Source organism: Xyrauchen texanus, chromosome 42 (genome assembly GCF_025860055.1).
Source record: "Xyrauchen texanus isolate HMW12.3.18 chromosome 42, RBS_HiC_50CHRs, whole genome shotgun sequence".
In the NCBI taxonomy this organism is placed as follows: domain Eukaryota; kingdom Metazoa; phylum Chordata; class Actinopteri; order Cypriniformes; family Catostomidae; genus Xyrauchen; species Xyrauchen texanus.
This window is the reverse complement of record NC_068317.1, coordinates 11,224,536-11,241,009: the sequence shown is the minus strand read 5'-3', so window position 1 is coordinate 11,241,009 and position 16,474 is coordinate 11,224,536. Positions and strand designations below refer to the sequence as shown.

Below are 16,474 nucleotides of genomic sequence, written 5' to 3'. Positions count from 1 at the left end.
AAGAAGGGGAATTTTCTGAATGCTTCCTAGTGTTGACAAAAGTTTAGACATTTTGTCTGTATAGATGACTCCTTTTTTTTCATAATTTCTGCTTCAGGAAACAAGACAGATATTTCTCTACTTAATAAAATGGACAAAACTTCTGTGAAGATCATAATTCTTTTGTTGACGTTTCTCTGCATAATAACGCATAGCCCACTGGGGAGTGAGGGCACACAGCACTCCACACATAAATTATTCCCTTTTCTTTGCAACTGCTTTAAAATTGAATTAGACCTGGTTGCATTTAAACCAGAAAAGATATTTGTATGTAAAAACTGTATGCTATGTGCAGATGTTGCTCATGCCGTCATGTGAATTATTTGAAGTTTCTACTAGGGTTGTCACAATACCAAAATTTCAGTAGTCAAAACCACCAGTGAAATTGCACGACTATCATGAACATTTTTGATAAAAACTAATGTATTTGTTGTTAAATTTAATTTAGCATGCTCCTTTACTTATTTATGTATTTATTTTTTGGCACACGGATGCAAATACATACAGTATGTGAGCTAAAGATGTGCAAAAATAAATATTTTCAAAATGTACTGGTCTGTTGGTTGCCAAAAGGGTTTTACGGCACTGTCTGACTCTATAACCCGTCAAATTTTTTACAAATTTTGACCAAAATAAATTGAGTATGTGTGTATATATATATATATATATATATATATATATATATATATATATATATATATATATATATATATATATATATATATATATATATATATATATATATATATATATATATATATATCATAGTAAAATGTTGATTTTGCTAGCACAATAGCTTCTCAAAGAATGTTTGGACTTACTGTCATTGCATGTTTTGCTGACATCGTAGGCTCTTTTGTGAATAAAACAGATTAAGAAGTTGAAAAAAAGTTTGTTCAAACTGGGAGGAGGATGTCCACCACCATTAACCTTCACTGGTTCAGTTTGCAGCGCATCACCAGGATCATTCATGAACTTCTCGAAGAAACCATGATGGTTGCAACTGGAAGAATCTTCAGTGAAATTAATAGAATGACTAAAAAAAACGCCGAAGATATTACAGATTTGCAAGCTATACTACAGTTTGTTTATTTTTCCTGGGTTTTTTTTGTTGTTGTTTTTTTCCCGTTTTACTTGTGTACGCACCTTCCTGCGATTTTGTTTATTTATGGATTTAATAGCATTAACCATAACTTATTAACTGAACACGATTTCAAGTCACATTAGAGGGCATACGTTTTTTGGAGAAAATCACAGGTTGCAAACGGCTTCTTTCCATGAACTTGTCACCCCATGTCAAGCACTTCTGCTGGAAAAACAATAAGCAGTGTATGGAGAAAAATTATATACTTTTGTAGAAATAAATGCAAGCAGAACAATTTTTATTTTCCAATTTAAGTTATTTTTAAAGGTTAATTTCACTAATTTAATTACTAGTTTCATTTCTTAATTGTACTTCTATCAAAAATATATTCATTCAAACAGACAAGACTATATTTTTGATAAAAGTACAATTAAGAAATGAGAAATTTAACACGTTCTGATATCTTGCGCACAATTTACATATGGTCGGGAGCAGGTGTAAATTCTGTATGTACCAACAAAGCATTTGAAAATACGTATACTTTCCTGAATCCCAAAATTTACATCAGAATGGCTTTGCAAAAGATTTACACAAACATTAGTTTCATGAATGAGGCCCAATTTCACTAAAAGATATGTTTGTAAACTAGAGATTACAAGACTACATATTTTCATAATCTATTATTAAGATTTTTCTATGCAAACTAACCGCTACAGCACATTGCAACCATGCTAGTTAAAGCATGTGCACAAAAATGTATTTTAAATCACAACTCCTATCATGGCCAATTTTTATTTTTTTTTCTCAACCACAGATGAATCTGCTTTTGAGCACAATCTTGTAAGTTCTTCACATAGCATGAACTAAAATACTGTATGTATGTGAGAAATGCAGTTTTATTTTATTTTTTTTACTAGTCAGCGGACTGCCAACTGTGCAAACCGTCTAACAGTTCAAACACCTGTGCTAAAATATTTTTCAGATGTATAAGAAGACAATCTAGATTTGACCTCACTAATCAACTTCCCAGAACATTGTGAACCATCTCTTATGTGAGCTTTTGAAAATCTTGTCAGTCAGTCAGCACTCTGGTACCGAATCGAGTCGGTACTTGGTATTACCATACAATAGAAGGACTGATATAGATATTTATTTTTAAAAGAAATTATTGTATCAACATTACTACAAGATGTTGAGATGGAGAAAGAGGAGTTTGCTCTATATAAATTCTGATACATGCTTTGACACGAAATGTGCACTTTCCAAATCTGCTTGCATAAAATTGCTTCCAAATAAATGTAAATAACTGGAGAAGCTAGTTTATATAAAGCAGACATAACTGCTATAATCAACAGCCATTAATCTGTTTCAGAAGTTTTGGTCTGCTGAGGCCGCACACTTTAAATGGCTTTGATTTTCTGGGTGGAAAAGTAGTACAGGTGTCTTGGGCTACTCCTTCAATTCTCTGAATATAGCTGTTCACCATAGTGCATGAAAAGTCAAAGTACAAGGTTGGTTGTGCTTGGTCTTCTCTTGCTAAAGACTCAATTCCAAAGCCACACGATGTCACGATTGTACACTGCAATGAAAGTTTATCAGCCATCAATGTTATTTAATAACTTTGTCAGGCTAGCACAGCCATGTTCGGGACAACTCTTCACACTCAGTCATTCTTATTCTCTTCATATGGTGCAGTAAATCTGTTTTTGACCGTGGCTTGCCAAGACTCTGGGGGGGTCAGAGGGGCCATTAGACAGATAATAGATTACATCGGCAGATTAGCATTCTAAGACTTTGACCCCATTAACAAGGAGAACAATTGTTTCTAAATGAGTTCACCTGGACCCTATAAACCTGTCCGAATCGGGCAGATAAAGACATCTTGAGCAAGGCAAGATGGATACAGAATTAAAGGTTGATGTGAGAGAATTCAAAATGCCCATTTATAGACGTAATATACATCTAGTTATATATACAAATTATAAATAAAAAAGAACTAGTTTAATGTTAATAAATTCCATATAGTTCAGTTTACTGCAATGCTTTGAGCGTTCTTTTACACTTGTATCAACGCAAAACTGCCAAAATGAGTTAACTTCATATTTGATTTTCAGACAAAAGGTTAATCTGTGATGCCTTCATCCATTCACCTAATTGGACACACTGAGAGGTGAGAATTTTTGGCATATGCTTGTGCACCCCCTCTCCTGTGTTTTTATGGGTATTTATGCAAGTAAATGGAACACAAAATGGTGTGGCTACTACTTTAGTCTGCAGCTCCAGTAACACTATACAGTGGATCAGCAATGTAGAAGGAGATCTGTTGTGTTTGTCTTGGATGGATTGGATTGTGTTTAGGTCATGCGTTTTGTATTTTATCTCTTAAAATGCCCCATAATAGCTGTTGTGCTTCCCGAGTCTTATCTCCAAGCCCATTGTTGAGCTGCTTTTTTGGAGTCTGATTGCTTTGCAAGACATGATATCAAATGCAACAAAAGTAGAGGTTGATCTGAGTAAAATGCTTGAAATTATCCTTGTTTCCCGGTTTGCCATTTATAATAGTATTTATGTATTTTTTTTAAACCTCTATTGCAGGGAAGTAGAGCGAGTGTGACATCTCTTTCATGAACATCCAGCAAGGGAAATTTTGAAAGCCTGTTGTAACAGACATATTTTTCATTTTCTTTCGATCTTCCCTTTTTCCCTCAGGTGATGGATATTTTGGGGGGCTGGGACAGTTTCAAGGAGGGAATGTGGCTTTGTACAGGGGTCAGGCTTAAACGATAGATGCCTATTCATGATTTGCCATGTCCTGCTGGCTGTTTGCGGCAAGTCTGTGAGCTCCCATGTGCTTCATCAGGCAGTGCTCAGAAATGTGGCCTCATTGCTTTGTGAGCTCCAGCTGGGAGTTCATACTGTCAATGCACTCAGAACCAGCACGTGAGCAGCCGGACCGTGGCCAGCAGCCCAGAGAGAAAGGGAGCGATCGAGCAAGCTAAGGTGAGGTGGAGGGAGGGAGGGGTGGTCGGCTACTCTATGGATTTAATCTCCTGAGCAATGGTTGTGATAGCCCTGCCTTGCAGTGCCTGATTGTCTTCTTTTTTTTTTCAATGAATACATAGCCCTGTAGCATTACAGGGATTGACAGCTCACTGCACCTGCTACTAGACAACATATTTTTGGCATCCATTTTGGATATTTCCCAAATATGCATTTAGAGAACAGATCTAACACTGACTTTATTCACCAAGTGAGTGTTTTTGTTTGAGCCTGATAGTTTTCATATTGAAATGAGGTCACCCACTCTTTGCAAGTCCCTCATTCTTTTTTGGTGGGTGAGAATGGGCAACAAATCAAAGACCAATCAATTATGTAATTTCACTGCAATTGATTTATGAATTTATGGCACGATGGGACCTATATTTTATCTTGCTTGGAAATGCCATATGTTTTGCTGTAAAGTTCTACAATTAAAGAACCAGTAAACAAGATTATTAGTGGTCTTGTTTTCCATTTAACATTGTCTAATAAGATACATTTACTTGAGAAGTACCATATAAGATATTTAGACCTGCTTTAAGAGAATGTATCTTAAATATAAGTGTATTTTAATAAGTGTATTTTTTCTTACTACTACTTTAGTACTTGTTCATACTTCTGCCAGTGCAGTAAAGAAAAAATATACTTATATTCAAGATCTATTCTCTAACAGCTTGTCTAAATATCTTATATGGTACTTCTCCGGTAAATGTATCTTGTTTTAAGGATTTTTCGATATTTTAAAATATTTAAATAAATTATTATATTCAAAGTCTCCAATAATTTTTTCTTCCGCATTATAGCTGCTAAAGTAAATGTACATAAGGAGTTTTAGATGTTTATATTAGAAAACAAACCAAAAAAGACTAATCAAAAAAAATATTTTTTGCATTGTATAATGGGCTAAGACAACCTCTCACCTTTTTGTTCACTTGATTTCGATCTATCTTTAACTCCCAAAAAAACATTTTTATTCTTTATAGAGTTTTGTGTTGCTGTTTTTCTTCACTATAAGATACACACCGTGACACTCATATTATAATTCACTATGTTGCGAGCAATCACTATAAACAAAATTTAGCTGCAGCAAGTATGTGCCAGTGATGAGCGTCTCCGCGCGAGACAGTGTATCAGCAGGGACAAGTTTGAAACTCTCTCACTGTTTTTCACGCGACACATATAACCGCACAGACAAATGGCAGTTTGCAGCTTGCTTCCTTATTATTTTAACTTTAATAAAGGATGCGTTAAATTATATAACCAGTGCAGTGTTTCCTTTTTAGAAGCTCTGACAGGCCATTTTTGCTCTAGAGGAACACCAGTTACGGCTCTGCTTTATTTCACGACGACACTGCTTCTGTATTTACTTATTATAATATGTATTATAATACTCTGCGATCTACATCACCTTAATCTGTTTGGAGTGCATCTGGACTGAGCTGTTCTTTCTTCCTCTCGTCATTCAAGTGCGAGCTGAAGTGCTGCTCTCCCGCGTTGACTTTTGTCGACTATTTTATATTGTTGACGTTGTCTATAATGTCGACTAATCGTTTCAGCTGCAAATATCATTATTAATGTTGCTCATACTTGGGGCCCTATTTTAAGAGCACTAAGCACAGCGCTATGCCATAAGTCATACACGTAAAGTCAGTTGTCATGGCCATGAAGTTTTTGAATTTTCATGCAAGCATGTGTCAAGTCCAGACGCAAGTGGGTTTGGTGAAATTACCCACGCAGTGCGCTAATGGGCTAGATAATCAGATAATTTATGTCATAGTTAAATCATAGAGAATTTAAAGCTTATTAATCATTGTCATCTACTGACACGTAAATCGTGGCTAGTATTAAAAGTGATCGGCACGCACTTCAATTCTACCGGTCAATTTTGAAGTTTAAAATTGTAATTAATTTATTGAAACATGAAAAAATTAAACCAAACCTATTTCTAAATTCAAATTACACTTCAAATGAAATGAAAATATAATAAAAATAATAAAGTAGTCAAAACAATCTAGCAAATCCAAACCTCAGTGACATAAAAAGATATCCACATTGGATTTTTAGAGCATTTTTTAAATGTTATTAATTTATGAATGCAATAAAATTATTGTTTTATTATACTATTCATTTATTGTTGATAACAAAAATGTGCACACCGCACGTGTATCAAATAATTGAATATTTAGAGCAGGCTATGCAGGTAGTCAACAGGGCTTTAGAAGAAAGGCAGAGCTAAGCGTGGAAACACTATGTCATCAAAAGATGTGATATTCGGACTGGAAAATGGTCAATTTAGTGTTACGAAATCAACCGTGGGGTCTCTGGTGGGCATCATGTCACACGTGATCTGATAATAGTAATAACAGAAAAATAAAATGTTCTTCGTGTAAACTTGTTGTCTATTGGTATAGCTTTTGCCCTTTGTGGAAAACACAGGCTGAGTTGCAGGAACGGGAGCAGTCGGAAAGTAAATTTCTGTGAGCACAGAGCATGTGAACATGGAGTAAAATTTTAGCATGAGTGTTCAGTGTGGGAGAAGGCAGCAGTGGGATGGGGAAAAAAAACCTTGTGGTTTTTTTTTGTTTTTGCAGTAATTAACCACCCAATAGAAATCAACTTGGAACCACAAAGCAACACCCTAACAGCCACCCACAACACCCTTGCAACAAGCATTGAGGTATGCATTGGAAAACACCTCAGAAAATGTTGACCATGGGAAAGCAACATCTGAAGAAATTCTGTTTATTAAATTCCATTCCACTTACACTAAAAATGTAAATGTGTCTGCAGTGAATTGTTATTTTACACAGACCATAACCGAAAGCTTCTACCAGCACATAGTGAAGGTATCGGTAGTAAAGTACACAGAGTTCTGTTAGTATTTGTCACACATTTCAGCTGTTTTTTCCTACAACAGTGGGAAAATGCAGCGACTGCAGCTCTCATCATATGATATCTGAGCCTAAATGGAGACTGATGTCTTGCCTTAAGAATGTTGTGGGTGCATAGTGAAGTACTTTCAGCTGTGTGGGGAATACCCGACCATGGACCCCAACCAGAAACTGCTATGCTTCGTTTAGATTCAGCTGAATAAGTTTTGTTCTGGGCTTTAAAGATTACTAACTTTCCCATCACCATAAAAGGGCAAATATAATTTTCTCCCCTCTATGGTTTTAAGTATTAGTCTTGACCACATGGTGTGTCCATACTGATGTTGATGAAGCATTATGTTGCTCTTGCTATAATCTGTATCCATGTTTTTATTATTTTTTTGTCATTATGTTGCTGAATTTGTAACCCTTTCTGTATTGCACTATTAAATTTATTAACAGCTTTGGGTGGTGTTTGTCTTTCCACTGCTGTACATGGAAAGACAAATACAGTAAAGTATCAGTCTTTCCATAGCCTTTTTTTTATAAATGAGAAGCTCAATAATACAAAGTACTGTATTACTACACGGTTTTCTGGAATACTTGATTCAGATTAATACATTTCTCAGTATTATTGGTCAAATGCAGCATGCTGTGGTTAAATATTTTTGTATATTGACATTAAACAGTCCTCATCTATTCTGGCTAGGGTATACTTCTTTTTGCTGTACACCTTTCCTTGTGCATGGTCAAGTATTCAGCCTTCCAAAGTAAAGTGTACTCCATTAAACCACAAGCCCAAACGGACGCATTTGATGTATGGATTAATGTGCAAAGATGTGGACTTTTTGCATGTCTAGAAAAACTAGGCTGCACACACTGCCTCATGCACTGTGATATTTGTACCGGCATTCAGAAAACTGAAGTATATTTTAGCCTTTACTTATACATAGCATTAAGTTCTTGATTCTGATTGGTTGACTTGCGTTCCAAGGAAAATGGTACATTTTCAATAACTGCACAGTTATGAATTCGCTTTGAAACTCAACGGTATTTGATTGCAGTATAGTTGCATATTAATTTGCCACATTATTTCTAAATGAACACTTCCAAACCAGTAAAGGCAGCTTGGTCTGATTCGAAGATGCATAATCGGTGATGTTAGCAGTTCTTAGAAAAAAAGGCTGAAAATTGTCTTGAGATTAATGTGGTATAAGTGGAAAACTTTACTCTGGGCTGTTGAACCATTTGAAAGTGAACGCACACCCAAGCTGTACTGGATTTCAAACAACCCTCAATTAAACTTCTTAATATCCTATAATAACATAGTTGTTGAGTTCCACATTTCCTGACTGTTCAATTTTCCAGCTGTACACATTGTAGACCTTCATTCTTTTTCCTGTATCTTCTGCCAGGGAGGCCTTTCATGGAATCCAAATTAATTACTCTGACAAGCTCAGTGTGCTTTTGTCATTCAACAGTAAAAAAGCTTCTGGAAATAGATAGATGGTTAAAGGCTCATCCCTCTGTTTGATCTCTAATGGGAAGTCCATCTCCGAGGACCAGAGCTCACATTTTAAGGAAAACTGTGAGGCCTCAGAGGAAGTATAAGTGTGTGTTTGCTTGTGTCTGGTATCGGTGTGTGCCTGTGGATTAGTGCGGGCTAACCTCACACTGCATTAGTGATGTTACCGCCCCAACATACCCTTATTCAGCCCGAAAAACATGACATGGTTATAAAATGTCAGTTTTCCTCTCTCTCTCTCTCTGTATATTTCTGTTTAGACTATAAGAACAGGGTTTGGCATGGGTGGATGTTAATTACAGCAGCCACACCGAGGAGCCTTTGGCTTTTCCACATCTTTAGAGGGCGGGACACAGGAGTGCCTCTAAAAGCTGTCACAAACTACAGAGATGTTTTACAGATGTGCGGGTGTTAACGTCCAGGTTATGAGGGTTCATAATGGGGTCCTTCTATAGTGTTTTATAAAATATACCCTGCAAGTCAGCTTTGATTGCACATATGTAAATGCTTGGTGCACACATAATTGAGTTTGATTCTGAGAGTGAATATTTATACATGGTCAATTTACTGCATTGGAAACTTTTCAACACGGAAATTTGGAATGTTGTTTCCGAGAGTTCCAGTATCCTACCGTCGCCTACATTATGCCGACTCACTGACAAGTGCCATCTCCATCAGACATTTTTGCATCAGCTCATCAGTTTACCTTCACTTAAGGCATGACCGGAAGCACGTGGAGTTAGACCTGGGAGACCTGGGTTCAGATCCTGTGTAAAAACCAGGAAGTAATCGGTGCAAAATCGGTGACTAACACGATTCAGAGGTTGCATTTTTCTCTCTAACATTCAATTTTTACTCCACTGATGACTAGGTTTAGGGTTGAGATTTGGATTGGGGAGTGCAGTTGATAAAATATGCATTCCTCCTCACTGTATTACAGCCTGTACAGCTGAAAATAGCTTGCTTCACGATAGAACCACGGAGTTTGTTATCTCTGTAATTAAAAGAATCTCTTGTGTTTGCTTGTAATTTGGCCACAGCTTCGCACTGACATCTATTGGTAGAAATTGCATAAAATCCCAAAAAGATGCCACACCTCTTTTAGTAAACTGCAACTGCTTAATAAAATCCAGTCTTGACTGTTCAACAAAGGAATAATAGTTTGTAATATAGTTCGTTATGTTTATGGTAGCCAAGCAGCATAGCAAAACATCTGCCTGCCAGCTTTTTCAGCCATTTTGCTTCTGGAAGTACTTTTACTTATTTTATATTTTATTTTTTTCATTGGGATTTCATAAGTCCTGAACCAAATGAACAAGCTAAGTAGCATCAGAACATTATAAACATTGATTCAAACCAGAAAAGCATTTACATATTGCACAAAAAGACAAAGGTACAAGACGGGGGAATGAATTACAATCCTGTAAAATATTGTGAATGGCATAATTGAATTTAAAATAATGGAGGAAAAAAAAACTTTTGATTTAATGTTGTTGAGAATCAGTAAAGAAACTATGTAAAATTGTATTGTAAAATATTCCCAAATTTTCAAATATGTTGTTTTACAGTGTAGGAACATCGACACCAGGAATTTCACCATTAAACACATTTTAATTCGTTTTTTCTTTTTATGAAGTTGAAAAATAATGCAAACTGATGGCTTCAACTTAAGCATATACCATTGTTTAACAAACTCCGAGCTCACAGTAGGCTTGAATTTAAAGGTTTATAAGATATCGTTAAAAATACATTTGTTTATGGGATTTTTACTTCCTTAGCTAGACTTTTGCTGTGTTGGTATCTTATCAGAATGTAGAGTCAGAGCTATCCATATTATAACATGGACTTTTATAAGTTAAAGTGAATTGTAGATTTTCTAATTTGGTACATAATGGTCTGACACAACCTTATTGTGTGTGCCCTGCATTATGATATATCATTCTTGGCTTTTTTCTAACAGAAGTGAAGTTGATCATCATCTGCAAAATCAGCTTTTAACTGTCAAAATCATCCTATAAAAATAATCCCAGACACAGTTTCTACTCTATTCTGTTTGTTGTGGCAGAGTGAGTCCACTAATCACCACTCTCTCAAACTGAGAGCCTCCAACAACAGAATGGGATTACAGACAGCACAGGAGACATCACGCACATAGGCTTATCATTCGGATGCTTGAGGACATACAGTAGGTTGCTTAATCCCACATAAATGCATACATGCGGTCAAACACAGTGCTGTCAAAAGTTCCATCAGTCATTTAGCACTAGTGCTAGTGTACATTGATGCTGACAGTAGGAATATAGGGATTGAAAAATTATGTTAATCTCTTTAAGTGATAACAGCCAGTTAAAACTCATATTTAGTCCTGTGGCAACAATGTTTTCGGGCCAGTAAGGAACCACCTAGCAATCACTCAGAACACCCTAGCAACCACTTGGTGCACCTTAGCAACCACACTGCACCACCCTGGCAATGAACATGGTGGTGAGTTTTTATTTACATAGGCAAGCACCACATAACACAAAAATATGTCTTCTGAAAAATCAAATGTAATTTGACTGTTTCTATTTTGGTTGCTCTTATCCTGTCCTTGAAAGCCAGACTGCATCCTCACATTAACTCAGTCTTTCCAGAACACATGCAGCCCTTGGCCTGCAGGCACTGTGTTTTCCCTGTCTGTATCTAATCGAATTCATCACGCTGTCTGATCCGGAATGCAGGAAATTGGGAATTGTCTGCCAACACGTGAAAGGGTGCATGTTGAGGACATGTGTCTATGTTATTAACCAGTGCCACTACCTGTGCCGATATTAAGTCAAGCTTAAGGCTCTTGGATTAAGGTTTTTTCCTGCCCTGTGGGACTTTGACCTCTCCCCTATTTAAAACACACTACCCCACTGGAAAAAAAACAATAAACAATCTTAAACCAAAGCTGGTTTGCTGGTCTTAGGTGGTCTGTTTACTGGTTATAGATGGTCAGGCTGGAGGACCTCTGATCAGCTAGACCAGCAAACCAGTTAAGGCTGCAAACTGTTTTGTGGGTGAATTTGAGAGGAAATATATTACTTTTAATGAAGGCATAAAGTATGGATTTGATTTGGATTATGGATTATTACATTTAAATGCCACTTGGAAGTTATATTTTTAGCAAATATCAAGTTTATCATGCTCTCACATTTTATTTTGGCTCAAGGCATGTTCCGTACACAAGCACACTCCGTAGCTGGGACGAGAGAGAGTGCTTCCATTGTTCTAAATGTGCTGTAGTTAAAATCACATGGTTGTACAAACATTTTTAGAAATGTCATTTGGTCAGCTCTTTGCCTTGTTGCATGGGTAAACCAGCTCTGCTCTGTTTAAAATATCCCATTGAAAGATGGACAGATACACAGTCATGTCCTACATTGCCTTGGCTGGAACATGCAATGATTTCTCCTGTTTAAACTTATTATAATCAAAGCTGAAGATTATTTGTAAAGGTGTCACTGAAATCTGTTACCATATTTAATGAGACTTTACGCATTTTAATGAGCCTTTATTTTTATGTGCTTGTCCAGTGCCGCCGGTGGGGAGATTTTTAACCAGTGTGTGGCTGAAAGAGACGAGGCCTTCAAAGATGAGGATGTGAAGAGTCTGATGAGACAGATTCTGGAGGGCGTGGCCTTTTTTCACAGAAACAATGTGGTACACCTGGACCTCAAAGTAAGTCAAACTAAAGTGACGTTAAGGAAAGGCGCACAATCGTTTATGTTTGGTAAACTCTGACCTATGAATCTGTATAGCAATAAGGCATTTGACCAATATAAGGATATAAACAACAGATTTACCTCTTGGCATAAAATGGCAAAATGTCTGAATTTAGCAGTTTTGTATTAATCCAAGTAAAAATTATTGCAAACTTTAATAAGAGCAAGGTTTGCTCATTTTTAGCAGGCCAAAAAACAGTAAATGTTTTTATTTGAATATTTTGTATTATTATTTATTTATGGATATTTGTTCAAAACAAAAGCTGTGGAGTGCAACATCATATGCGGTTACATGTCCATTACGAGGTCCGAAGTACTTTCACCTACAAATCTAGTGTGACCACCCCTTATTCAGCATGTCATGACACTGGTATCAGAATAGGGTCCGATACTGCACTCATGTGCAGTACTTGTACTCATGCTTGTAAAAATGCTTCGATACCAAAAAACATTCCATCTGTCATACGAATTTCATTATATAAACATTCAGTGCACAAATTAAAATCACGTTATGTCCTAGTGTATACATTTAACTGCAAAGGCTTCGATTTAATGAGATAAAAATAGTTTGCATGTGCTGCGCGCTTCAACTGTGAGCACTCATGAATGTGTGGAGCCGGTTTTGTGCTGACGCCAACTGCTGCTCATCCTTTTAGAGCTCTTTGACTCATACATGGAAAACACCATCATGAGCATTGCATGCATGCTCTTTTTGTAGCAGATGACAATGAGCAGAGCACTAATTCTCTTTGTAGCACAAGACACATAGAGACTACATATTTATTTAATTAAATAGCAACCTTTTGTGGTTTAATAATCTTATTGGGTCATGTAGAGAACTGCTTTTCCAGTGGCGAGTAGCCACCCTCAAAAAGTACACAAAAGGATAGGGCTTCACTCCAAAATAAAAGCTTCTACCAAAATAAAACCTCAATTTAAATGGAAAAAGGTGTGACCGAAGTATATCATTACTGTATATTTATGTAATATTCCCTGTAATACTGCTGTACATCAATACTAATTGTAATATTTTTACGCAGTATCTCACAAATGTTATGCTCTGTTATGCAGTGCTTTATTTGACAAAAATATCTCCTTATGTTGTATTTTGGACTGTGATATGAGGTTCTTTAAAACAAAAAAAGGCACTTTATTTGATAAATATAATACAATATTATGTTGAAGATTAATTGTTCTATTTTCAGTGGATTTTAAAGTTTAAATGAATTAATTTAAGATACCATTTTAATAGCTGAACATATAAAGGTTTCAGAGAAGCGTAGCAAAGTTCATGTGGGCAAAATAGATTTGCTTTATACGTCTACTCTACAATTAAATGGTTAAACCACCATTAAAATGATGTACTTTTAAGTATATTCTTTAACCAATATACTGTTTTGTTTGGAAGTTTTACTTGAGTATTTTTATGTTTCAGCCTCAGAATATCCTCCTTGCCAGCGAGTCTCCTCTCGGGGACATAAAGATTGTGGATTTTGGCCTGTCGAGGTTGGTAAGCAGCAGTCAGGAGATCAGAGAGATCATGGGCACACCTGAGTATGTGGGTAAGCACCAGTCCCTTAATATATATTTACATCAATATGTAGTTGGTTAGTTGATGCATCATTAAAAAGGCTTCTGCAGGACCTTCTATGTTATAGATAATTTAATTTTTATCATTGTAGCACCAGAAGTCCTGAATTATGAGCCCATAACCACAGCAACTGATATGTGGTGAGTTGTTTTTCCTCATTACTCGATTCACAATCTTGAACAATTCATGTGATGAACCTCAAATGTTCTCTTGGAGGCTGTTCTCTACATAAATACTTGTTCTGGTGTTTTATCAGTTTTATCATGTTTATGATCGAGCCCCTAAACAAATTCAGTCACAGTTGACTCTAACAGCAACACTGATTCAGTGTGATGATTGTTTTTCCCTGTTTAGCTCTAGGATAAATAATGCAAGAAAATGTGTACCGTTCTCTTGTAACTCTAAAGTCCTTTTATTAAAAATATTGCTTGTACAAGTCTATTTTTATTACCTAAAAATAGTCATGTTGCATAAGCTCCAATAGTGGCTTGTCCTTAAGGAAGCGGAATCAGTACATCATCAACTCTTTCTTTCTGATAGGAGTATCGGTGTCCTCGCCTATGTGATGCTGACAGGCATCTCTCCGTTCCTGGGCGATGATAAGCAGGAGACCTTCCTCAACATCTCTCAGATCAATGTGAGCTACACAGAGGAAGAGCTTGAGCACCTGGACAGAGCTGCCATCCACTTCATAAAGTCCCTGCTCATCAAAGAACCAGAGTAAGAGAAACACAACGCCACATCCTCCTCTCTAAACGGCCTGGGTCATGCCTGCTTGACCTGAAACGTACCTGCTTCAGTATATGGATGTTTTAATTTAGACCTTGTGTTGTGTTCGTTTTGTGCTAACACGCTCCAACAAATGTACAGATTTACTTTATCCTCATCACAGACCTTCAATTTCAAACTTTCAAAAAATCCTTAAAAATAAACACAAATTACATGTCTGAACCTATGATAATATAAAAACAAAAATCAAGGTAATATAGCAAAATTTTGCCATGCTCTCTGCTTTTGACCTGCTCTCTACTTACTCTATCGTGTCCATTCGCGCCTTTTGCATTGACTTTGTATGTAATCGCTGCTGCGCGAAAGGCTCTATTCACGTTGTATGTGAACACACCGTAAGAGAACGTGTCGTTTTGGCAGCTTGGTTTCAACAAATGCTGTTTTTACTGCGATGAGGAAGTTTTGAGTTCTGAAACTTACAGAATGTTTTTATAGTACAATGAACTCTTACATGTCAAAAGATCAAGGGAAATTTAATTCCTCATGTCATGACCCCTTCAACACTTTGCTGTCTAGAAATCACAGTAATTAAAGTGCCCAATGTTGAAGAAACATCCAAATATTGTGAACATGAAAATATACTGCATAGTACGAATTACCCATCTAACTAAAGACATTCATTATATTGACTTTGTTTCCACAGAAACCGTGCCACTGCAGAAAACTGCCTCAACCACCAGTGGCTGCAGATGAAAGAGGAGGAAGTCAAGGAGGAGAACACTTCCGTCTCGGAGCATGTTAGTCCCGGGACCTCCAGCCACAATGAAGATCCAGAGGAGGAAAATGGTCAGGTGACAGAGGAGCTCATCGTCATGGCAGCCTACACCCTGGGTCAGTGCCGCCAGTCCTCTGATAAAGAGAACCTGACTCCGGATCAGAAGGCCATCTCGAAACGCTTCAAGTTTGAGGAACCATTCTCAGCCCTCCAGGAAGTTCCTGGAGAATTCATCTACTGATATAAAACCCAGCCAGCTTGCTGCTACGCTCCAACTAATGTCACACTTTAGACAAAAGACGTTTTTGTCTTTTCACCCACCTCATGATTTGAACATGTAAGCCAAACCATTTTTATTTGTTTTGTTGTCTCACTTGTTTCTTTATTTCTCTAATGTTTGTGCTGCTTTATATTTACTGTGGTTAAGTTCCTCTTAATTTCCTTCGGTGCCATGATTAAATCTTTGTCTATATGGGTCATAAGTTAAATTGAATCATTATTTTATTCTTTTGATGATAACAATTCCTTTTGTTTTCTTCTGGATGCGTTTGCCATCTTTGTACAAAAGAATGTTTGTTTTTGTCTTTCTGGGTTCTGGGGGAAATAGAATTACATGTAAATTAATCAAATTTAATTTTAAGTGTATTTCAGTGTAATGTTTAAAAAGCCATTTTGTATGTTCAGCTCCTGACTGGCCCTTTCAGGTCAACAATTCCAGAGTAATAACACTTCCATTTACACATACAATATATGTTTCTTTATATATAAATTAAGAAAAAGAAAATGTGTCCGTTTATTTTTAACTCCTGTTAGAGTTATAACTGTAAATTTATTTGTCACTATAAACAATATTTTTAATGGGAACACATTTCAAAGTGACTTTCTCAATGCTGTAAATAAAAGTTTGTCTTGATGGCTAGTCTCTGTCTGATCATTATTTTGGCATCTAATAATTGAATTCTCAATTTAAATGTCAATTCACTGCAGGAACAACACATGGGAATTGTCAGTAAAAGTGGGTTTTGTATTTGTGCGTAATGATGCAGTTGTTTTTTTTTGTCATACAACAGTATTTA

General features: G+C 36.4%; 1 protein-coding gene across 1 annotated transcript in view; it reads left to right on the top strand.

Moving 5' to 3' along the window:
* The window catches only part of LOC127635118 (serine/threonine-protein kinase 17A-like), a 48,823-nt gene extending 32,517 nt beyond the window's left edge, over positions 1 to 16,306 (top strand). The window contains exons 3-7 of the mRNA XM_052114912.1: positions 12,115 to 12,259; positions 13,739 to 13,865; positions 13,986 to 14,034; positions 14,435 to 14,614; positions 15,327 to 16,306. Of these exons, the coding sequence (XP_051970872.1) occupies positions 12,115 to 12,259; positions 13,739 to 13,865; positions 13,986 to 14,034; positions 14,435 to 14,614; positions 15,327 to 15,639 (814 nt within the window). The 3' untranslated portion in view covers positions 15,640 to 16,306. The remainder of the gene's footprint in view (positions 1 to 12,114; positions 12,260 to 13,738; positions 13,866 to 13,985; positions 14,035 to 14,434; positions 14,615 to 15,326) is intronic.
* The last annotated feature ends 168 nt before the right edge of the window (positions 16,307 to 16,474 follow it).